The sequence below is a fragment of the Strix uralensis genome, chromosome 5, assembly GCF_047716275.1.
Source record: "Strix uralensis isolate ZFMK-TIS-50842 chromosome 5, bStrUra1, whole genome shotgun sequence".
NCBI lineage: Eukaryota > Metazoa > Chordata > Aves > Strigiformes > Strigidae > Strix > Strix uralensis.
Genome location: NC_133976.1, coordinates 1574868 through 1598790, shown reverse-complemented (window position 1 = coordinate 1598790; position 23923 = coordinate 1574868). Strand labels below are relative to the sequence as shown.

The following is a 23923-nucleotide window of genomic DNA, read 5'->3' as shown; positions in this document are numbered from 1 at the left end:
AAAGCGGGTTGCCTTTCAGCAGAGGTTTTCTGGAGGGAGTAGCCTGTCAGTCTTTTGAGGAACATGGTAAAATCCTGTTTGCGTCATTTCCACAGATAATCCCGTTGCAGTCAGTGGGGTTCCCTGGGGATTGGACGTTGCGTCGATCCCAAAAATGCAATTGCACATCTTAGCCTTAGGCCGGGCTCTTAGACTCCTCTGAAATGTCTGTCAGATAACTACAGGAGCAGCCTGGCAGGTGGGGATCTCCTTGAGATGCTTCTCTTGTTGTATTCTTTTTAAAAAGCCAAACGTCTGCCTTAACCCAACAATTTCTAATGCAAGGAAAACCTTTCACCTTGTCTCGTTTTCCTTTGCTCTAATGGATAGAGGGGAAAAATGCAGATGGAGTGGCATGAGTGCGGTTTAATTCTGTAATATTTTGTAGAAATCTGAAATCTGTTGCGTACCCCACGTGAGAGAAGACTTGTAGCGATGCTTCACCCGTTAACGTGGCAGGTCAGGAGGAATTCATTCCCCACTTCCCATGGGCAGGCGGGCGCTCAGCCACCTCCAGGACATCAGGGCTCCATCACGCGTAACGGCAACTTGGGAAGACAAACGCCATCACTCTGAACGTCCCCCCCTTTCCTTCTTTTTCCCCCAGTTCTACAGGCTGAGCATGACGCCGTATGGGCTGGGACATCCCTTGGGTCAGTTGGGGTCAGCTGTCCCGGCTGTGCCCCTGAAGTGAGGAACCTTAACAAAACGGATGCAAGACAACGAAGAGAGACACTGGTCAGGCGGGATAACGCAATAAAAGGGCGGGCTCTCAGCAGGAGGGGCTCTGGAGATAAGGAAGGAGCTGCAACTACTGAGTCCCAAGATAAGGAATGGGGACTCAACGAAGGCTAAGTTGTCATGACTATAGAAATGCTAACTAGGTGAAAAGTCACGAGAGGCAGAGGAGGCATCTTCAATCTTCATCCTGCAGACCCCCGCCCAAGACCACCAGGAGCCACTGCGCAGGCGCAACGGAGAGGGACTTGGGGCGGCATTTATGTCAGTGATTTCTCAAAACTGATTGTAATATCTCTCCCTATTCTCGGAATTATAATGACTAGGTAAACGCTTTACACTATAGAAAGGAGCCGCTTTTCGCTCCAAGGGGTGCACGCTTGTGGAGGAGCAATCCCCCGTGCACCCAGCGCTGTAATAAACAATGCCTGCTTTCTAATACTCTGATTCTGAGTCTTAGAGAGTTCTTCCTCGACCGGATTTTCCGTATCACCCCCTCCCAACTCCTTGTGCACCCCCAGCCACTCGCTGGTGGGGTGGGGTGAGGAGCAGAAAAGGCCTCGGCTCTGTGTAAGAGCTGCTCAGTGATAACTGAAACATCCCTGCGTTATCCACACTGTTTCCAGCACAAATCCAAAACCGAGCTCATACTAGCTACTGTGAAGAAAACTCTCCCCCTAGCCAACAACCAGCACATTTAGCTATAAAGATACCTCAGCAAAAGCACGGCAACATGTGGCTCTGCACCACAGCAAGGGCGCCCAGCACAGCCAGCCAGCCGCTCACCCCTTCCCCGCCATCTTCACCCTCTCCCCAGCGCGGCCAACGTGGCGGCCCCGGCGCCCGCCTCACGCGCCTCTTCCCGCCAAAAGGCCGCCCCCGCCCAATGGCCGCGGCGCGAGCGTTCCCCGCGGTCCCGCCCCCCTCCCCGTCTCCACGGCAACAGGCTCCGCGTCCCCCCGTGTTACGCAGCCCGGGTCGCCCCGGCGACACTCGCGCAGGCGCAGCCGGGGCGGCCGGCGGCTCTGAGGGGTGTGAGGATCGCGCTCTGCCGGCACCCGCCGCGTCCGTCCCGGCTGGAAAAAGGGGACCCCCTGCGCTGCCTGAGGGGAAGGGGGTGTCTCCTCACCTCTCCGGAGCCCGAGCTCTGCGGCAGGTACTGTGGCTGCCCCGCGCCGGCACCGCCTGGCGCCTGGGGCCTGCACAGGGTCGGGGGGGTCTGAGGGGGGAGATTTGGGGCCGCCTGTGTGTGGTGGGTCAGGACTGGGGGGGATGCGGGGCCACCTCCGTGAGACAGGGGTCGGGATGGGGGGGACATGTCGGGCCTCTTCTGTGTGAGGGCGGTGTGAGCTGTGGGGCTGCCGGTGTGTAACGGTGAGGTGTGGTTGCGGGGAGCCGTGAGGCAGCTTCTCTGACAGTGGGGGCAGCTGTGGAGACCCCCCCGGGGTGGTGTGGGGGGGTGGTGTCTGGGGGCAGCTGTGGAGGCTGCCTGCGTGTGACAGTGGGGTCTGTGCAGGGGGAGCCCCGAGGGTCCCTGTGCGTGGCAGGGGAAGCTGTGGCACTTGTTTGTGTGTGACAGGGCTGGGGGGGAGGTGCCGAGGGTGTGGGAAGCTGGGGCTGTGTGTGGCAGAGGGGATGGCGTGGGGGGAAGCTGGGGGGTTTGGGGCAAGGGGAGGTGTGGGGGACCTCCCTGTGTGGCCCTGGGGTCAGCGCCTGCTGGGGTGTCAGGGTGAGGCCTCCCCTCATGCCTGTGCCTTAGCAGAAGAGGGCAGGGGACGGGGCAGGACGTAGTTCAGTCTGGAGGTGAACACCCCACAGCCAGCCCCCCTCAGCGAGTAGAAAGGGACCAAATGTCCCTTTGATTTCAGTGTCCTAACAGTGCAGCTTCTGCTTCTGCAGGAGGACGTGGTTCAGGGAGAGAGGTTGGGAGTGTGAGGGTCGGGGAGAGGATCTCTGCTCAGGGCTGCTCCATTTGTCAGCATGGGAAGGGAAGTCTTGGGGCTGAAAGCGTGTGAAAAACCTGTCAAAAAACCTACCAGGCAATGTGCTCTTGTAGAATTCTCCCGGTAATCCTGATGTTCACTATTTCACCGTTGAATCGTTGTACCAGTAAGAAGGCAGTAATGTAAAGGTGCAGTATTTGTCCCAGAAAGCAAATTCTTTATGTTCCCATCTAGTGCAGAATGATGTGAGAAGTTTTTCAGTGAGTGGCAGGAAGGAAGAGTCGCATATTTTGGTGATGGGACTAGAAGAAAAAGTCAGGTGATGAGGTGACAGTGCTGACAGTAGAGTTCATTGAAGAAATATGACCTATTTTTCCTGGTAAAAAGAATCTGGTTTTTTTTAAATATGCTAAACATGACTCTGGCTAAAGGAAAAGTCCATTTACATAGTCTGTTTTAGACTACTGCTGTTTTTTCTTTAATCGTGTGCTGACTGAGGGTCTTACTGTACAAAAGTTGTCAAATTCTGTCATTTCTCTGTGTTTGTTGTTGCAGATCATGGCAGCAGAGCAGAGTCCAGCAAGTTCCGTCATCGACAGGGCCGTCAAGATGAGGAAGGAGATGGAAGCCCGGAAAGTGGTCTTGGCCTGGGGGCTCCTTAATGTGTCTCTCGCAGGCATGATCTATACTGAAATGTACGTTAATTTGTTACATCTGAGTCAAACAAGCAAAGCCTCCTCCTTTGTATCTGCCTGAATGTTTCCTGGGACTGAATAGTTGCAAAAGGATAACTTCTTTGTTTTCTTCTCAGGTCTGGAAAACTCATAAGCTCCTATTACAACATCACATACTGGCCACTCTGGTATATTGGTGAGTTGCTGCAGCATTTAAATTAGTTTTCAGGGTTCTTTTCTTTTATTCACTTGTTCAGTTTTATTGCTGGAGAGGTGGTCTTTAAACCAGCTCTTTTTTTTTTTAAATTGGGTTTTTTTGTTAGTTTTAAATTTAAACCAAAACTTTGGTTTGCTTTCTGCCATCTCCCTTGAAACTTGGAATTTCTTCCGTTTTAGTGACAGGTAAGGAGTGTTAACAGCTTTCTTAGGTATGGAGAACTTACTTGGTGCATTAAATCTGTTTAATGTGTGGAGTGAGGCTTTGGGGAACACGGCAGATTTTACTGCCGTGTCGTACCGTGGGCGTGGATGGCATTTCACAAGAATTAAAGTTTGTTTCGGAGGAGCAGACTCTAAGCCAGCTGCATCAAACGTGATTAGAGGATGAAGCAAGAGGAGGAGAAAAATCCTGAGATGAGTGACAGATGATTTGACAGAGGATGGTTTTTGAGAAAGACTGTGAAACTTAATTGTAGTAGATTTGGAAAATGACTGTCTGTCTTTAAAAATTCAATTGTAGCAGTATAAATTAATCTCAATATAGAAAGGAAAATTATCTCCGAAGGTTCTTACATAAAAAGGTGAAGAAATCTTAGATATTGCCCAAACTGGTACTTCTTGACAGCACTAATAATGACCTGTTTGTAGTAGGCATATGCCCATGTTTGCAAACAACCCACTTTTGTTATTCCCCACGCTCAAGCTACAGTAAAAACTTCTCTGTTTCTTCTAGAACTTGCACTTGCATCTCTGTTCAGCCTGAATGCCTTATTTGATTTCTGGGTGTACTTCAAATACACGGTGGCACCGACCAGCTTGGTCATGAGTCCTCGCCAGCAGACCCTGCTGGGGTTGCAGAATGCAGGTGGGTGCAATAAACATCTCCGGCAATCTTTTTTAGTTCTTCTTTTTTGTTTCAAGATGGTGTCTCTCTCAGCGGTGGGATTCTTTAGTGGAGTGAGTTCTGAATGGCCTCATCTGACAGGAGCGGTGAACTGAATTACCTGCAGCCTATTAAAATTCACAGTGTCAAGTGATAATTTGATGAGTGTTTGTGGGGAGAACTGGCGGGGAAACAAACACAGAGACGGTGAACAAGGGCAGGATGAGAGCGGCTGCTGAAGGGCAGAGAGAGACTTGAACACTGTGAGGTGTGACAAGGAATTTGTGACTTATCCATGGAACTAGGAGCAAGGCAGAGAGCGCAGGTTTGTATTTTATTTTGATGTCCTACTGCTGTCACGCTGGCTAACGAGAACCAAATGAGAGGGGCAGACAGACCTTCGTCAGAAAATGAGCCTAGAGAGTGGACGCTCAGAAAGCTTTTGAAGATCCAAGCAAAGTTCTGAAAAGAGCCTGACAAGGTAAATAGACCAAAAGCAAAATGCTAGCACGGTAGTATTGCACTCTGCTGGTCTGCCCCTAGGAAATGGGCAGCAGGTGGTTATAATGCTGCAACAACAAGGTTCAAGCATCTCCTGTGTTTATTTGCAGAGATAAATTAAGACATTCAATGCCTAAAGATGCCCAGAGTAGGCAGGTGGAGGAGCTGATGGAATAGAGAACCCCCCTGGGTTACGCAAGGTGCCTGGTAACACTGAACTGAAATCTGAAGCTGCAGGATTCGTGCTGAGTTGTGGTCCTGTGTCTCAGTCTTCTCTTTTTTTCTGTCAGTGGCTTGACTGCGGAGTTCTGCAGGGACACTGGTTTTTCTAGCGTCCCTTCTAGCATCTTCTTTAAATTGCCTTAGGATAGCGTTGTGTCTGCGTTTGAAGGGGGGAGGAGAGTTTGGGGCTGCTGCATCCACAATGCTAATTCTGTTTTTCCTCCTTGCAGCGGTACAAACAACTCCAGCGCGTGAGCTGGCGGCAAAGAAAGCCCCGTCTCTGACACCTTCTCCTCCGATCCAGGGCCAGAGTGTGCTGAGTTCCAGCCCGTCCCGCTGCCCAAGCGCCAGTCCAAAGTTTACTACCGGTTGTACCCCAGGGTACAGCCCTCAACGACAGGCTCTGTCAAGCACCAGCGCTGCTTACGGCGGTGCTGGAACCTATTCCCCAGGCAGCAGCTCCAGTCAGGTAAGGACCAGGCCAGCTCCCGAGGGTACGGTTTGGGTCTGTGCTTTGTGCCCTGTGCCGCTGAAGGGGAGCAGCAGCCAGCGGAGAGTTGTCTGTGTGTGTCTTTGCTCCTTTGGCAAAGCAGATCTCAGTTTGTCCTATCGGGATCTGTCCTTTTTCCCTCGTGTCACCTCATTGGGTTGGAGCAGCTGGTTTGTTTCGGAACAAAGCAAAAACAAGAAATCAAACTGTCAGCGCAAAGGAGACCAAAAGAACCCAACCCAAACCCCAAACAAGAGTCTTTTGTATTCATGTCATTTACAAATCAAGGTGGAATTCTGTCTTCTTTATGTGATACGAGCGTTTTTTTTTAATTTGCCCAAGGTTTCCAGCTGCAGCTGCTCTCCTAGCGGGTCACCGTCCCCCACTGGCATTGGGCCAGTGGAAAGCAGCAGCTTAAGGTCTCGTTACTGCTCTTCCCCCGGTCTGTGTAATTCTCCTACGGGCGAAGAAGATTATACGACAGACCTCAAGGCACTGCACACCTTCCTTCGGAACGAAGAACAGAAGCAGCAGAGAGTTCAACTAGGTAAAAAAACCAAACTGATTTGATCGGAAAAGCTTGGTCAGGAGAAGGGGTTGGGTTTATCGGAGATTGGCTTTTATGGATGAGACAAGTCGCAAAGGACTGTTTTAATTTTTCCAGATCGTCACGCACGTGTTCTGCACTTACCTCGACTCCAGGCTGCCGCCTCACCCCAAATATCCCGACGGCAAAACCTTCACTTCCCAACACTTCATTCAGACACCGGATAAACCAGGTACCGGCGCTCACATTGAGCTGCCCTTGGCCTCTGGGATCACGTCAGCACCCTTGAAATCCCCGACACCTTTGGAACTTTTCACTTGCAGACACTTCGAATGAAAACGTATTTTGCATCTACCAGAGCAGCATCAATCCGCCCCACCACGAGCTGATCTACCGGCGCCACGTCTACAACCTGCCCAAGGTACGGTGGTGGTAGCGGTGTCCTCCGGCTGTCAGGAAATCTGATTGGGGTCTGATTTGGGGCTTTTTTTTTTCTCAATTTAGCCACATTTATTGACTGTTGACACTTAGGCTGGCTCAGTGCAGGCAGTAAACCTTAGCTTGGCCTTTGACCATGATGTTGTACTTAGTCTGCTCCTAAATAGTAGATTTAGTATCTGTTTAAGGTCCATACATACCTAGGCAGTAGCTTCCTCTTGTTTGTTTTCTAACAACTTATTTTAAAATACCACATCACGTAATCCTTGATGTGTGTTGTCACCCGGGGCTTGTCCCTAAGAATCCTGGGGGGAAGCTTCTGTCCTGGTTTAGGCCCGGAGGGTAACTAAGCTCCACGCAGCCCTTCACTCGCTCCTTCCCCCTCAGCGCTGGGAAGGAGAAAAATTTAAACAAAAAGGCTCAGGAATTGAGATGAGGACAGGGAGGGGTTTCCTCACCCGTTAAAACAGGCAAAACCCCAGACTCGTTAGGGGAAGGAGAACAAGAACATCGCTTTGATTCAAACACTCACAAACCCAACACTTAACAGGCAGACTGGGACAGAGAGAAGCATTACAAAACACCTCCCCTCACCCCTCCCTTCTTCCCGGGCTCAGTTTTGTTTGAGGGTCCTGCTTTTATACAGTTTAACAAACAAATCCTATTAAAATGGAAAAAAGGGGCGTGGAAACATCCGGTAGATCGGCTTCACTCGGGCGCATCCCGGATCTGGCCAGGATCCGGGGCGCATCCGAGGAGTTCCTGTCTTGTAGGAAACAGCTGGCTTAGGGTCCAAAAAGAGATATTCTTTATCTAGTTTTCAGAGGAAATCTGGTCGTATTTCATGCGGATAGGGTGCTGTCGGGAGGTTCACTCAGAAGTCAACTCTGGTGCGAGGCCTGTGGGTCAGGCTTTGGTTTGAGGCCTAAGGTTCAGGCCTTTTTATGTCCCCCAAACAATCACCAAAACCCCCAAAAACCCCATCATCCAAAAATACCCAAAACCGCCAAAATATCCCGAAAACCCCCACCCACCCCCCAAAAAACAAAACTCAAAACCCCAAAAAACCCCAAAACCCAAAAGAAAACCAAAGCCCCCAAAACCCCTAAAAACTCCAAAAAACCCCCCAAACCCCCCAACCTCACCAAAAACCCTGAAAAAAACAAACCACTAAAACCTCAAAAATACAAGAAACCCAAAAACCCAAGGACACCAAAAACCAAAACCCACCAAAACCCCCAAAACCCCACCACACGCACAGCCCCAGCGCAGCTTCCGCTCTCAAACTAGCAAAATTCTCCAGTGAATTTTAATTTTCGATCGACCCCTGCTCTGCTTTCCAAAAACCTCCAGCACGTCAAGTATTTAGAGATGATAACCCAGCCAAAACCCACGTTTGGTCTTTTTCCTGGTATTTCTCTCACTGAAAAGAGCCGAGGATGAAGGCAAAAACGCCGCCAGCCCCCCCGTGAGGCCATTTTGCGGTGGCTTTCTCAACGGCCGCTTCCTCCGCCTGAAAATCCCGCTGGGATTTCTCCTCGGGGACTTGACTTCAAAGTTTTTTTTCTCTCTCTGTGGCTTCAGGGCAGAAACAACCTGTTCCACACCTTGCTCATGTTCCTGTACATCATCAAGACCAAGGAGTCGGGGATGCTGGGGTGAGCAGTGCCGGGGTGAGGGGAACATCCTGCCGCGAGGCTCCTCGTCGAGCTGGAACCGCTCCAGCGGGGGGACGGGAACGGGGCTAAAACCACCTTCGCGTCTGCAACGGTCGCGGCTTTTTCGTAAAATCGGAGAAATGTGAACGGGTGGGAGCGACCAGCGACGTCCAGATTCCGCTTCGGCCTCAAAGAGCTGCGCTGGAGTCACGGCAAAGCCCGATGCTGCGCGGTGAAGTGCCCCCTGGGGAGTTTTTCATAGAATGTTTGAAACAGGTGCTTGGTGGGGGGGGGGGTTTGGTGGGGTTTTTGTGGTTTTCGCGTTTTTTTTGTGGTTTTGGCGGGTTTTGGGGGGTTGTTTGTAGTTTTGGTGGTTTCGGTGGGTTTTTTGGGTTTTTGGTGGTGCACGAAGGATAGTTTTTCATGTAGTATTTGAAAGAGACGCTTAAATTTCCGTGCCGTTCACTCCGACCCTGTTCATTTCTGCAGGCGTGTCAATCTGGGTTTATCCGGTGTCAACGTCCTGTGGATTTTTGGAGAGTAACATCCCCGCAGGCCGCGGCTCCGAGGAACGATGGCGAGAGGAACCGAGCAGCATCGTTCCGTTGTGGATTGACACGGACTGACTACGAAAATGGACCATTTCAGTTGGATTTTGTGGGCGGAAGGGGAAGCATTGGGCATTCCCCGGGCGGGTTTGGGGACGATATTATTTAAAATGTTTTGCTGCCGGGACGACCCCGCGTCCAAACCCCCGGCGGGTTTTCTCTTCCCGGCTCCTCGCCCCAAGGGCTCCTGTTTCAAAGCCTTTTGCCGTTTCTGTTCCGTTCTGGGTCCCCGCAGAACCGAGTTGAACTGATGCCGGGACTAACCCCCCCCTGCCTCCGGGGGCTGGCCGGGCCCTGCCGAGGGTGTGCGCAGCTGCGAGGAAGGGCCCAGGGATCTGGGCAGGGCAGGAGCCGCCGGCGCCAGAGGGGACCGAGGGCCGATGGGAACCCTTGGGAATGGGGGGGGGTAAGGGGGGGTTGGGGGGGGTTGGGGGGGGTTTGGGGGGGGTTGGGGGGGGGGTTGGGGGGGTTGGGGGGGGGTTTGGGGGGGGGTTGGGGGGTTTTTAGGGGTGGTTTGGGTTTTGGGGTGGTTTGGGGGGGTTTGGTTTTTTTTGCGTTTTTTTTGCGGGTTTTTCTGCGCCGTTTTCCTGCGCCTTTTTTTTTTGGCACCTTTTTTTTTTGGCACCTTTTTTTTTTGGCACCTTTTTTTTTTTGGCGCGTTTTTTTTTGTGCGCCTTTTTTTTTGACGCTTTTTTCTGCGCCTGTTTTTTGGCGCGGTGTTTTTTTGCGCCTTTTTTGGCGCTTTTTTGTGCCCTTTTTTTTGTGCCCTTTTTTTGTGCCTTTTTTTTGTGCCTTTTCTTGTGCCTTTTTTTTTGGTGCCTTTTTTTTTGGTGCCTTTTTTTTTGGTGCCTTTTTTTTTGGTGCCTTTTTTTGGTGCCTTTTTTTTTGGTGCCTTTTTTTTTGGTGCCTTTTTTTTGGTGCCTTTTTTTGTGCCTTTTTTTTGGTGCCTTTTTTTTTCGGTGCCTTTTTTTGGTGCCTTTTTTTTTGGTGCCTTTTTTTTTGGTGCCTTTTTTTGTGCCTTTTTTTTGGTGCCTTTTTTTTTCGGTGCCTTTTTTTTGTGCCTTTTTTTGTGCCTTTTTTTTTTGGTGCCTTTTTTTTTCGGTGCCTTTTTTTTGGTGCCTTTTTTTGTGCCTTTTTTTTGGTGCCTTTTTTCTGTGCCTTTTTTTGGTGCCTTTTTTTTTGGTGCCTTTTTTTTTTGGTGCCTTTTTTTTTTGGTGCCTTTTTTTTTCGGCGCGGTGTTTTTTGCGCCTTTTTTGGCGCCTTTTTTGCGCCCTTTTTTGGCGCCTTTTTTGCGCCTTTTTTTTGCACCTTTTTTGTCTGGCACAGATTATTTTTCTGGCGCAGGTTTTTTTTCTGGCGCAGGTTTTTTTTCTGGCGCAGGTTTTTTTTTTGGCGCGGTTTTTTTTTTGGCGCGGTTTTTGGCCCAGTTTTGGGCGCTTTTTTTTGGCGCGTTTTTTTGCGCTTTTTTTGGCGCGGTTTTTTACGGGTATTTTGCCGAGTTTTGGGAGGGTTTTTTGCAGGGTTTTTTTCAGATTTTTTTGCAGGTTTTTCTGCGGGTTTTTTGCGCGTTTTTTTGCGGTTTTTGCGGGTTTTTTTACGTGGGGTTTTATTGTGCGTTTTTGCTCGGGATTTTTGTGCGCTTTTTGCAGGGTTTTTTGCGGGCATTTTTTGCGGGTGTTTTTTTGCAGTTTTTTGCAGGTTTTTTGCCGAGGTTTGGGAGGATTTTGCAGTTTATTTGCCGATGTCTGGGAGGTTATTTGCAGGGTTTTTTTGCAGGTTTTTTTGCAGGTTGTTTTGTGGGTTTTTTACAGGTTTTTTTCCGTGGTTTTTTTGCGGGTTGTTTTTCAGGTTTTTTGGAGGTTTTTTGCAGGTTTTTACAGTTTTTTTGCCGCAGTTTGGGAGGTTTTTTTACAGGGGTTTGGGAGATTTTTTTGTAGGGTTTTTTGCGTCTTTGCGGGTTTTTTGCGGGTTTTTTTGCGTCTTTTTTGCGGGGTTTTTTTGCGGGGTTTTTTGCGGGGTTTTTTGCGGGGTTTTTTGCGTCTTTTTTGCGTCTTTTTTGCGGGTTTTTTGCGGGTTTTTTTGCGTCTTTTTTGCGTCTTTTTTGCGTCTTTTTTGCGTCTTTTTTGCGGGTTTTTTTGCGGTTTTTTTTGGGCGGTTTGGGGGGTTTTGGGGTTTGGTGGGTTTGGGGGGGTTGGGGTTTGGGTGTGGGGGGTTTGGGGGGTTTGGGGGGGTTTGGGGGGTTTGGGGGGGTTGGGGGGGTTTGGGGTGGGGGGGGTTGGGGTTGGGGGGGGTTGGGGGGTTTTGGGGTGGGGGGGGTTTGGGGTTGGGGTTTGGGGGGTTTGGGGGGTTTTGGAGTTTGGGGGTTTTCAGGTTTTTGGGTGTTTTGGTTTTGGGGGGGATTTGGGTTTTTTGTTTTTTTGGTGTTTTGGGGTTTTTCAGTTGTTTTTTGGTGTTTTGGAGGGATTTTTGCAGTATTTTGGATTTGGGGATTGGGGATTTTTGTGGGGTTTTTTGGGTTTTATTTAGGGGTTTTTGGGGGGTTTATTTTTGGGGTTTTTAATTTTTTTATTTTGGGGGGGGGTTTAAATTTTTTAAAATTTTTTGTTCAAAGTAAGCCCACCATCCACCTCTGGCAGCCTTGCGAGCTCTGCCCTGGCCCATGCCTCCAGTACAACCACAGCTCTGCCCTTCCTTTACCTTTCCAGTGATCTTTTCACTGGCTTTTTGGCTCATAACCTCTGATTTGGGAGCCTCACGGACTGACACGCAGCTGCAGCACCTCGGCAGGAGCCCGGGCTCCATAAACCCGCAGGCTTTTTGGGGCAAAAAAACCTACTTGGGTTTGTTTCAAAGAAGAATTGTTCAATATTTGCCAAAAAAGTATTTTTATATTTTATATATGGGAGAGGAGAATCTCTTGTAAATTCTGGCAAATGAAGGCTTTAGAATTGTATGGTTTAAAAAAAAAAATATTAAGGGGAATAAAAATCCATAAGCCCTCCTGTCCTGGCTTAGCCAGGATAGGGTTAAGTTTCCCCCGCAGTGGGGGGGGAGCTCTAGCCGGGTTACTCAGATACCATTGGGACGGGTTATTCAGATACCATTGGGACGGGTTATTCAGATACCATTGGGACGGGTTACTCAGATACCATTGGGACGGGTTACTCAGATACCATTGGGACGGGTTACTCAGATACCATTGGGACGGGTTATTCAGATACCATTGGGACGGGTTACTCAGATACCATTGGGACGGGTTACTCAGATACCATTGGGACTGACATCACATCCTGGCGCGGAAGCCAGAGGGGTCGGTTAACACGTGTGTTGTGCCATCGCGCTTCTCACTGCTGTATTGGTAGATATTTTGCTCTGTTCATTGTTATCACTGTTATTGTTATTGTTGTTGTTTGTTGTGTTGCTGTTGCACTGTTGTATTAAACCTTTCCTTATCTCAGCCCGGGGCTTTGCCTTTCACTCCCTTTGTGGGGGAGGGGCAGCGGCCGCGTGGTCTCAGACCCCAGCAGGGACTAAACCACCACCCCCCCCCATGCTGAAGGTCTCTGAGTCGTAAACTGCCAAAACCCCCCCATTTGTACATAAAAGCTGTGAGAACTCCAGCGGGGGCGGGGAACCCCACGTGTTTTGGGATGAGAAAATGTATTTTTTGTACTGTATTTTATCTCTGTGGGGCCGGGGGAGCTGCTGGTTATTGGTGTGAACCGACCGTTATTGGTGATTCTTGTCTCCCCCGGAAGCCGCCGGGCTTTCCCTGTATTAAAGGAGTTTGTTTTAGCAAACGCTCGTTTGGGTTTTTCTTGGGGTTCAGCACCCCTAAATCCATCGCCGTACCAAGGGGGGACTTGGAAGAACCGGGTTTAGCTGGGCTTGACCCCCCGCCTCCCCCCTCCCCAGCTGTACCCCGTTACTCGCCTGCAAAAGGCTCTTGATGGGCAGAAATTCTCTTTTTTTGGACCTAAACCTGGGTGTTTCTCTAGAAGCAGCCCCGGGGCCCAGGTCCCTGCACACCCCCATAACTCTGCACCCCGATAATACCCTGCGCCTGGTCCCCAGGCACCCCCATAAACCACACACCCTGTGTACCTCAAGGTACGGGGTACACCAATACACCGTGTACCCCGACACACTGTGTACCCCAATGTACTGTGTACCCCAATATACCATGTACCCTGCTCGCTGGGTACCCCAACACACGGTGTACCCCAATATACCGTGTACCTTGCTCCCTGGGTACCCCAATATACCGTGTACCCCAATACACTGTGTACCCCAACATACCGCGTATCCCGCTCCATGGGTACCCCAATACACTGTACCCCAATATACTGTGTACCCCACTCCCTGGGCACTCCCATAGACCATGCACCCCAGTCCCTGTACCCCAATACAGCCCGCTCATTGTGTACCCCCATACACTACACACTCCACTCCCCGTGTACCCCAATATATCATGTAGCCCAACACATTGTGCACCCCACTCCCTGTGCACCCCTATACACTGTGCACCCCAGTCCCTGTGTACCTCAACACACCGTGTACCCCCATACATTGTGCACCCCAGTCCCCGTGTACCCCAATACACTGTGCACCCCCATACATTGTGCACCCGAGTCCCTCTGTATGCCAACACACCGTTCACCCCAGTCCCTGTACCCCAATACATTGTGCACCCCACTCCCCGTGTACCCCAACATACTGTGCACCCGAGTCCCCGTGTGCCCCAATACATTGTGTACCGCCATACACTGTGCACCCCAGTCCCTCTGTACCCCAACACACCGTTCACCCCAGTCCCTGTACCCCAATACACCGTGCACCCCACTCCCCGTGAACCCCAACACACCCCACTCCCCGTGTACCCCAACATACTGTGCACCCCAGTCCCCGTGCGCTACGGTGCACTGTGCACCCGGGTAAACCCTGCACCCCGCTCCCTGTGCACCCCAGATTCTTCTACACCCCAGCCCCGCGCACCCCAATACACCACGCACCCCGGTTCCCATGCACCCCGATACACCGCACCCCCCGCTTCCTGCATGCCGCAGCCCCGTGCACTCCAAAACAGCACGCACCCCGATTCCCGTGCATCCCCGACCCTGTGCACCCCCACACAGCGTGCACCTCGGTTCCCCTGCACCCCGATATACCACGGCCGCCGCCCAAGCGCAGCCCACATCCTTGCGCACCCCGATACACCGCGGCCCCCCCGCCCGGATCCCCGCCCACCCCCGTCCCTCTGTACCTCGCTTTCCGTACACCCCAGCCCCCCTCACCCCGATACACCGCGCACCCCGTTATTAGGCGCACCCCAGGCCCCGGCGGAGGCGGGTCGGCACCGGCCCCTCCCGGTGGGAAGGGGGGGGCGGTTCCGGGGGGGCGCGCCCCGCGCATGCCCGGCACCTCCCGTTAAATACCGGCGGGCCGGGATGGACCCACCGACCGACCGACGCACAGACACCGCCATGGCCAGCGAGGGGGAGTCCGGCCTCCCCCGCCGCCGCTGCTGCACGCAGGATGCACCCGGTGAGGGGGGAGGGGGACACCTGGGGGGGTCCCCACGTTCCCGACAATTATACCGGGCATTGAGGGGGTCCTCCCCATCCTGAGTACCAGCGGGGTTCCACCTCCTGAGCATCCCATTGGGCACTGGGGGGGGTTCCCCCTCCCTCCCCTTCCTCATCCTGGGGGCTGGTGGGTTCCCCCCTCCTGAGCATCACACTGGGCACTGGGGGGAGATTTCTGCCCCCACCAGCACTACACCGGGCACTGGGGTGTTCCCCCCCACTCAATCCCAGGTGCTGGTGGGGTCCCCCCCTCCTGAGCACCACCCCGGGGGCTCTGTGTGTCCCCTGTGGGGTTTGGGGACCAGGGGGACATCCCAGCACAGCAGCCCCTGGGTGTCCTGTGGTGCTGAGCCCGGGCAGGATCTGGCCCCAGTGTGACTCCACTCCCCCCCCCCCCCCTCCCCGCAGATGTCCCCAAGGCCACCGAGCCACAGGGTGACAGCAATGGCCCCTGCCGGGGCTCCCTCTGTGACCGGCACTGCGCCGCCATCAACAACGTGCAGGGTGACCTGGGTGACTTGGGCTGTCACCTGCACCGGCCCCGTGTTCCCCCAGGTAAGGTCAGCTGTGGGCTGGGCTGGGCATGGGGGGTGTGTGTGTGGGGGTGGTGGTCCTACACCCTCGTCACCCTCCATCTCGCCCACAGCTGTGTCCCCCCTGTCCTGCTGCCAGCAGCACTCAGAGGAGGTTTGCGAGAGCTGTGTGGTGAAAACCACCCTGACGGCTGAAAACGCCGTGGAGGCCAACAAGCTCTCCAACAACTATAAGGTGGGTGGCTGTGGCATGGGTGGGGGCACCCACGGGTGCTCCTGGATGGCTGTAATATGTTTTCTTTTTCTTCCCTCCACCCTCTAAAAAAATAAATTTTAAAAATCTCTGCAGTTTGGCTTCAAGAAATGGAAGAGCCACGTGACAGCGCGGCCCTGGGAGGACCGATCAGAGATCGTCAAGGAGCTCTACTCCGACCTCAATGTCATCCGGGGCTCTGGAGGTGGGTGGCCTTGGGGACAACCCTGTGCGGTGATGGCGTGCATTTGGGCCATTGCAGGTGACAAGGGTCCCATCCGGTGCTTCCCCTCCTGCAGGGTCCACAGTGACGTGTGGGAACGTCCTCTACCTGCTGCTCTTTGGCTGGTGGCTCTCGCTCCTCTATGTCCTTGTGGCTGCCGTGATGTTTGTCACCGTTGTGGGGGCTCCTTATGGTAAGTCCTGCATGTGGGACCCCCATGAAGGGCTGGCTGAGCCCAAAATGGCTCTGATGGGTGCTGGGGTCTCCTGGGTCTCTGCAGGGTGGCCCTGGAGGGGACATGTGTGTCCCCAACAGAGCTGATGCTCGTGTCCCCGCAGGGCGGCTCTGCTGGGACCTGGCTTGGTATTTCCTCTGGCCCTTCGGCAAAGTGATCCAGAAAGTGGAGGTAATGGCGTGCTCCGAATCAGGACCCCGCTGGGGGATAAATTGAGGTGTCCCATGCTGCACCCTGACCCCCCCCCCATATCTCCTCCAGGTCTCCAAATCCCGCCGGGTGCTGGGTGCATGCGAGGCTGGCGCAGGGGAGAGCTCAGCCCTGCTCGGTGGCCCCATGCCACGCCGCTGGCGCCCATGGTGCTGGGCGGACACCGGACACTGGGTGAGCTCATCTTGGACACAGTGACACCCTTTTCCCAGGTGTTGGCATCCCGGGAGCCCCCCATTATGGTGGGGATGGCACCCATGGGTGCCTCCACTCCCCTGGGGTGGGTGTTTTGGGGTGGGCAAACCCTAAAGGTGACTATCCGTTTGCAGCAGCGTGCTGGTGCTGTGGCGTGGCTGTGCCTGGGCTACCCGGTGCTGGCACTGGCCCACGGGCTGGTGTGTGTTGCCGCGTGGCTCCTTGTCTTCCTCATCCCCGTGGCCAAGCTGAGCGCCCGTACCGCTGCCCGTGTCCTGCTGCTGCCCCCAGAGCAGGTGCTCGTCCGGCGTCTGAGGATGGTGGGTGACTCTGTGCGGGGGGGCGAAGGTCCCGCACCCTGCTCTGGGATGGATTTTGGGGTACTCAAAGTGATGTCACCCACTTGTCCCTCTGCAGACGGAGGTGCCACTGGAGGGGGAGGTGATTCTCTGCTGCTATCGTGCCGTCAACCCCTACTACTACAAATATGCCGTGGATGGCATCAACGTCTTTGCCGTCAGTATCCTTCTGAAGGGATTGAGCGCGCCCTCAGTGAGTTTGCAGATGACAGCCAGTTGGGTGGGAGTGTTGATCTGCTCGAGGGTAGGGAGGCTCTGCAGAGAGATCTGGCCAGGCTGGAGCGATGGGCTGAGGCCAACTGGGGGAGTTTCCCTAAGGCCAAATGCCGGGTGCTGCCCTTGGGCCACAACAACCCCCAGCAGCGCTACAGGCTTGGGGAGGAGTGGCTGGAGAGCTGCCAGTCAGAGAGGGACCTGGGGGGGGATTGATAATGGGCCAGTGGTGTGCCCAGGTGGCCAAGAAGGGCCGATGGTATCCTGGCTTGTATCAGCACTAGCGTGGCCAGCAGGGACAGGGAAGGGATCTGACCCCTGTGCTCGGCACTGGTGAGGCCGCCCCTCGATGAGTGGGTTCAGTTCTGGGCCCCTCCCTCCAAAAAGGCCATTGAATGACTCGAGCGTGTCCAGAGAAGGGCAATGGAGCTGGTGCAGGGTCTGGAGCACAGGTGTGATGGGGAGCGGCTGAGGGAACTGGGGGGGTTTAGTGTGGAGAAGAGGAGGCTGAGGGGAGACCTCCTGGCCCTCTGCAACTGCCTGAAAGGAGGGTGCAGAGAGGGGGGATGAGTCTCTTGAGCCAAGGAACCAGCGCCAGGACAAGAGGGAATGGCCTCAAGCTGCGCCAGGGCAGGGTCAGACTGGCTCTTCGGAAGGATTTCTTTGCAGAAGGGGTTGTTGGGCGTTGGAATGGGCTGCCCAGGGCAGGGGGGGAGTCCCCATCCCTGGAGGGGTTGAAGAGTCGGGTTGACCCAGCGCTGAGGGATCTGGTGGAGTTGGGAACGGTCAGGGTGAGGTTCATGGTTGGACTGGAGGAGCTTCAAGGGCTTTTCCAACTGAGATGATTCTGGGATTCTGGAAGGGAATGGGGCGGGGGGGGGGGCTGGCCCCAAATCCCAGCCCACCTCAGTTATCTCCTTCACCAGCCCCTCCCCCCAGATCTGCTGCCGCTGGTGCTGGTGACGCTGGTGCTGGGCTATGTGGACAGCCACAACCGCCTGACCAGTTCCCCCATCAAGTTCACGTTGGCCCTGCTCTCCATCATGCCTCTCTCCTACTACATTGGGATGGCCATCGCCAGGTGAGCAGTGATGGGAAGGGATGCTTGGTGACACAGTGGGGACATGTGCCAGCCCCGCTGATGCCCTCCTCCTCTTCCTCTTCCTCCTCCAGCATCTCAGCCCAGAGCAACTTTGCAGTGGGAGCAGTGGTCAATGCTACGTTTGGCTCCATCACGGAGCTCACCTTCTACATCACGGCCCTCATCAAGGGCTCACGTGAGGGCAACCGCTGCTACGCCGAGATCGTTAAGTCGGCGTTGACAGGGACGCTGGTGGGCTGTGTCCTCTTTGTCCCGGTGAGATGAGGTGGCACACTCATGGCATGAGCATGCTCGGTCTCTGCATAGAGCAGGGAAGATGTTGCTAGCAAAGCACTGATGGGGGTTTTTGGGGGGGTTTCTCCATCCCCAAGGGTCTGTGCATGGTGATCGGGGGCATCCGGCACCAGGAGCAACGGTTCAACAGCCGCTCGGCGGGTGTCAGCTCGGCCCTGCTCTTCCTTTCTGTGGGAGGTGAGTTGGGGACAGGGCTGTCCCCAGGTTTGGGGGGGCTCCCCCCAGAGTGGGTGCCCACCCCACGTCTCTCCATCCCTGCAGGCGTCTTTGCCCCAACGCTCTTCTCCAAGGTGTATGGGAAACTGGTGTGCGGTGAGTGCCACAATGTCACCCAGAACCCGCTGGGCCACTACCTCTGTCACAACTGTCACTTTGACCTGGTGAGTGGGGACAGGGACCCCCAAAACCGCTGGGGTTTGGGGATGCTCTGAGCCCACCTGGCTCCTGCTCTCATCCTGGGTGGTGGCAGCAGGGCTGTCCCTTGTCCCCTGAATCCCCACTGACAGGCGTTCTCTCTCTACAGATGGAGAACAACGGCACCCTCTACTACAGCCACGTCCAGTGAGTGTCCACTGGGGTGGGGACAAGGTTGTCCCCACATTGGGGTGGCACCTCCTGGGTTCAGTCATGGTCCTGTATCCCTCCCAAATCCCTTCTCTTCCCCTGATGAAGGGCTCCGATCCAGCACCCCATCTCCTCCATCCCCAGGGGATCCCCCCCTGGGGTGCCCATGCCGGACCCTGGTGGCACTGAGCACGTGTCACCTGTGTCCCACAGACCCCTGGTGTACACAGTGTCCCTCCTGCTCCCTGCCGCCTACCTCATCGGCCTCTTCTTCACCCTGAAAACTCACTCACACATCTATGACATCCACATCAGCGACTGTCACAGTGAGTGTCCCCCCAAACCGTGGGATGCTCTGGCTGTGGGGCTGGTTCTTCTCAGTACCATAGGATGTTCCACCACGTTCCTGCTCTTCCCTCCTCCTCCAGTGCCTGGCCATCACCACAGCGCTGTGGTCCACTGGTCTCGCTGGCGAGCCCTGGTCATCCTCCTGCTCTCCACCCTCTGCATGTCAGCCTGTGCTGACCTGGCCACGGAGCACATCAGCCCCATCCTCACCAACTCCACCATCTCACAGGTGAGCGTGGGGATGGTGGTAGGTCAGGTTTGGGTGGCCCCAGGGACACAGATGTGCCCTCTAGGGATGGGAACCTGCCCTGGCTGCAGGGATGAGCCCCCAAAGCTGGGGGAAAGATGCTGAGACTCTCCATCCACTGAGGAGCTGTGGCTGCCCAGGGGTTGGATGTGGTCAGGATTGGGCCATACACATGTCACCTCTTCCCTGCAGTACTTCATCGGTGTCACTGTGCTGGCAATGGTGCCTGAGCTGCCAGAGATTGTCAACGGCATCCAGTTTGCCCTGCAGAACAACTTGAGCTTGAGGTGAGATGGCTCAAAGGGTGTTTTTTGGGGTGGCCTCCTCCAGCGTGGTCCCCGTGCTCTGTCCCAGTCCCACAGCTGTGCTGTGGTGCCAGCAATGGGCCACCCCTCTCCACAGCATCAGTGGGTCACAGAATCACCTAGGTTGGAAAAGACCTTGAAGATCATCTAGTCCAACCATAGGGTCACACCCCTGCTGATTTGCCCTCAAGAGGATTTAAAACCACCCCAAAAATGGGGCCAGATCCAGGTTCTGCTCCATAATTTGGTTCCCCAAGGTGGGACACAGGGCTGCTGGAGACTCGGTGGTGGGCAGCTCTGAACCCCTGTGTCTTCCCCAGCATCGAGATCGGGAACTGCATCGCCGTCCAGGTCTGCATGCTCCAGATCCCCATCCTGGTGCTCTTCACCATCTTCTATGTGAGTAACCCCAGGACAGCCCCTGGGTGACCTCCCACAGCAGAGTTGGGGACACATGAGACTCCTCAAGGCCACAACCACCGACCTTGGTGTCTCCTCTCCTCTGCTCAGCGCAGGGGAAGGTGGGGTCAGATGTCTCCTACCATGGTTGATGCTGTCCCCAAGCCCTAGGGACATGTGGCAGAGGGAGTTTAAGGGGTGACATGTGTGTCCCCAACCACAGTCAGTGTGGGGTTGTCCTGGTTGGCCATAAACCCCAAATCCTCTCTGCCTTGCAGCCCACCAACTTCACACTTGTCTTCAGCGACCTCCATGTCTATGCCAGCATGTTCAGCGTGGTGCTCATGAACTACATCTTCATGGATGGCAAATGTGACTATTTCCAAGGTGACTGCTCACCCGGGAGGCTGCTGTGGAACTTGGGGTACTCACCTTCCCTGTGCTGATGGGATGGGGGGCTCCTGGAGCCAGCCCTGGGGTCATCTGCTTGCTGCAGCTCTTGGCATGTGGCTTGAGCAATTTGGGGGGGCTTGGTTGAGCATCTTGGAGGTGCTGGAGTTGCCACCCTGCAGCAGCTCCAAGGGGTATCGTTCCCTTTTCACCCTTAAGATGGAATTTTAAACCCATTTTGATTGAGATTTTGCAGAGAACCATGAAAGTCCTCTACAGAGGGCTAGTCCAGACCACACCAGGTCTTAAAAGCAACCTCCCTCCTTGCTACAAGGAGTAACTCCCTCCAACCTGCTGTGTCTCCCCTAGGCACAGTGCTGGTGATGGTCTACTTCATCCTCCTGGCTGTGTATTTCTTTGCCCCATCGCCCAGTGGTTGCTGAGTTTTGGACTCTGCTTTCTCCAACCCTCTCCTTGGGTTTGGCGCCTGTCACAGCGTTATCCGGTGTCTCAGGGACTTGGCCAGGCTGGCTCCGGTCTGGAAGTGTTGTTTGCTAAAGCTGCTGCTGCTGCCCGGCTCTCCCAGTGGGAGAAGCCAATGGGACTTCAGGGATGGGAAAGGTGGTGGCAACCAAAGCACTCCTGAACCAAGAAGGAGCCTCAACGCCTGAGCACTTCACAGAGGTATTTCCAGCCCACACACGTGTGGCTGGGAGGAGAACTGTCCCTAGTTTTGGAGGGTCTTGAAGGGAGTTTCTGGCTGGCCTCAAGGACAGACCCCTCCCCTGGGATGTGTTGCACTGGGAGAAGGTGCCTGAGAAGAACCTCTCACCCTTCCAGGCAGTGGGTGACCCTGGGCCTGGAAGGGACTCAGCTCTGGGGATCACATGAGGCTTCTTGATGGTACTAAAAATGCACCAAAAGGTTATTTTTCAGCTGTTTTGTCATTAAAACAGTTTTGTACAGATCAGAAACAAGCTTTTTTCTCCTCAAACAAGCCTTTGGTCACCTGTCCAGGCCCCTCTGTGCCCACTACCCAGGTTAGTGATGGTCTTGGGGTGATGGCCACTGGCCAAGGCTGGCTCTTGGTGGGGTGGGTGTTGGGTGCTAGTGAGGGCTCAGTTGGAGCCAGCAGCCCTGGGAGCAGAGCAGGACAGCAGAGCAGGACAGCACTCCCTGTCCTTTGTCCCAGCCCAGAGCAGGTGGCAGGGGAGATCTGTGACCAGGTCATGGGGACAGAGCCAGCAGTGGGGTGGCTGTGGGCTCCAGCCTTCTCCGTGACCCTCCCTAAGCTCCAGCTCTTGTTTCCAACCTGGTCTTGTCTGACTGTCCTGGGTCATCCTTGCTCAGATCTTTAAGAGGCTCCTAAGAAGGGTCGGGGATGCTCGTGCTGCTGCTCACAGGGTACAAGGTGTGACTGGTCGGGGACCTGCTCATCTCCCTCTGCAAAGGGGAACACCAGTGGGTGAGGTGAGAAGACAAAGCAGATAGCTTGGACTGATTTATTATCAGAGCTTTAAAAAAAACCCAAAATAAAACCCAAAAAACCCCCAAACCAACCCAAAAGCAAAATGCTAACATAGATACAGGCAACACAGCTCCTCTGTCCCATCTCTCTCCCCAGCCCCACAGGGATGTACTTCAGTGTAAAAACTGGGTGGGGAGCACTGTTTGCTGCCTGCAACATGAATGTTGGACTCTGAAAGGTCCCGCAGTCAACAGAGAAACAGGACTAGACTTTAAAAAGCCTGGAGTAAGGCAGGCAGAGGGCAGCAGCCTGGGATCCCCCTCCTTCCCAAAAGAGGGCAGCTGCTCATTAGCAATTAATGATGCTGCTTTATCAAGCTTTTTCTTTTTGTTTTTCTAGCATAGCATCAGTATGGGCAATCCTGCTGTTGTTAATACAGATGTTTGGGAAAATTTGTGAGGACCTGGAGTTGGCTGATGGTTGCAGATGGGCTCAATGGCACAGGGCAGGAAGAGCTGGAAAAGGCATGGGGTGGGAGGGCAGAAGATGATGGCACCGAGCAGGTTCTCCTACACCTCACCCGAGGCTAAAGAGAAAACATCTACCCTGGGGTGAGGGATGCTTGGGGCTTCTCTTGGAGCCAGATCCAGCCTTTGTGTTTGGGAAAGCAGGGTAGGGCCAGCGCTGTGGGTCCCTTCCCCAGTGCCCTGCTCTACAGCAAGACAAGCCCAGCAGTAGCTGTTGGTGGCTACAAAGATGCCCTGAAAATGTCCGACATCGTCCTGAGCTGCTCTGCTTGGTGCTGGGAGCAGGGGTGTCCCCATAAAAGCCTGTTCTGAGCTGGCTTTCTCTATCTTGGTGTGTCCCAGGTAGCATCGCAGATGGTGTCCCTCCATCAGTTGCCACAGATGCTGAATCCTTTCCCTCTCCCTTGGGGAAATCATGGCTCTGCCCTAGCAGAGGCAGGAACACTCTACTCTTTTGTTTTCATGTATGGAATTACACAGAGGGTGTTAATTTGCCTTTAAAAGGGAGGAACCAGTACTTGGGCATCACCTGGGCTGGAGGTGAAGACAAGCAGATGGAGCGAGAAAAGCCCAGAGCCATATATCCTTCAAGTTCTACCCCAGAGCGAAGCCTCTGCCACTGTGAGCCAAGGAGAAGCTTTTATCACTCAAAAACTCAACATGCAGCAGACCAGCAGCAACTCCAGCAAACCCTCAGAAGAGAGCTGTCAGCTCTGCAGTGCTTAAAACAAGTAATTTTTTTAGGAAGAGCAGCCTCTGAGATTTTGTGCCCATCATGAAGCAGCCACCCCAGGTAAGTGGGAGGGGAGAGGCCCCTGGACTCCCATCAGTGGATGATGTTTGTATGTTTTTATCAGCAAAAACAAGTCCCTGGTCCTCTATTCTGTTGGTGGAGGGTGCAGGCAGGCTCTGGGCTGGCACCTGCAGTGGTCCAGCCCATGGAAGAGGCTTGGGCACTTGTGTTTGGGTGACCCAGCACCCCAGAGGGATGTCAAGGGCTGTATTGTCCTGCCTGGGTGGCTATCCATGTTCCATGGCAAGATTTGAAGTGAAGATGAAGTGACAGTGTTAGAGGTATCAGTATGGAGCTGGGCTGAGGCCAGATGTCTCCCTGATCAACACCCACCACCTTTCCTCTTTCCTTGTGTTTACATCGGGGGAAAAGCTTGGGGCTGCCCCTGTCAGGATGCTGGAGGGAGAAAGATATTAGAGCTTAAGGAATTTGATCAGAGATCCAGGCTTGGATGGCTTTAATGTTGCCTTGGTGACGATGTGAGATGCTCTTTAAAGTAGGTGAGGGAAGAACCAGGGCAAAGATTAAGTTCAGACCTTCAGCCTCTGCAAGAAGAGGTGAAAGCCACTGAGTTCAGGCCAGAAGGAGCTGGAGAAAAGCCCAGCTCCCCTTGACACTATCACCCACCCCCGCCGCCATGGTCCTGCAGATGAGGACACCACAAGCCAGGGGCAGGAGAGCAGGTCTGGGCTCAGCTCCTGAGCCAGGAGCAGTGGGCTG

General features: G+C 54.0%; 2 protein-coding genes across 2 annotated transcripts; both read left to right on the top strand.

Moving 5' to 3' along the window:
* Positions 1-1823: 1823 nt before the first annotated feature.
* LOC141943734 (transmembrane protein 209-like) lies at positions 1824-9334 on the top strand. The gene is made up of 10 exons (XM_074869388.1): positions 1824-1933; positions 3276-3415; positions 3532-3590; positions 4347-4478; positions 5450-5688; positions 6052-6246; positions 6374-6488; positions 6580-6677; positions 8279-8352; positions 8842-9334. The coding sequence occupies exons 2-10, from the start codon at positions 3279-3281 to the stop codon at positions 8894-8896; spliced, it is 1104 nt and encodes a 367-aa protein (XP_074725489.1). The 5' UTR covers positions 1824-1933; positions 3276-3278; the 3' UTR covers positions 8897-9334.
* Positions 9335-14443: 5109 nt separating this feature from the next.
* LOC141943656 (uncharacterized) lies at positions 14444-21153 on the top strand. The gene is made up of 20 exons (XM_074869306.1): positions 14444-14504; positions 14954-15100; positions 15192-15313; positions 15428-15536; positions 15631-15747; positions 15893-15960; positions 16051-16173; positions 16329-16514; positions 16612-16714; positions 17706-17847; positions 17940-18123; positions 18240-18339; positions 18424-18542; positions 18686-18723; positions 18940-19052; positions 19155-19303; positions 19514-19608; positions 19947-20025; positions 20304-20412; positions 20785-21153. The coding sequence occupies exons 1-20, from the start codon at positions 14444-14446 to the stop codon at positions 20856-20858; spliced, it is 2238 nt and encodes a 745-aa protein (XP_074725407.1). The 3' UTR covers positions 20859-21153.
* The last annotated feature ends 2770 nt before the right edge of the window (positions 21154-23923 follow it).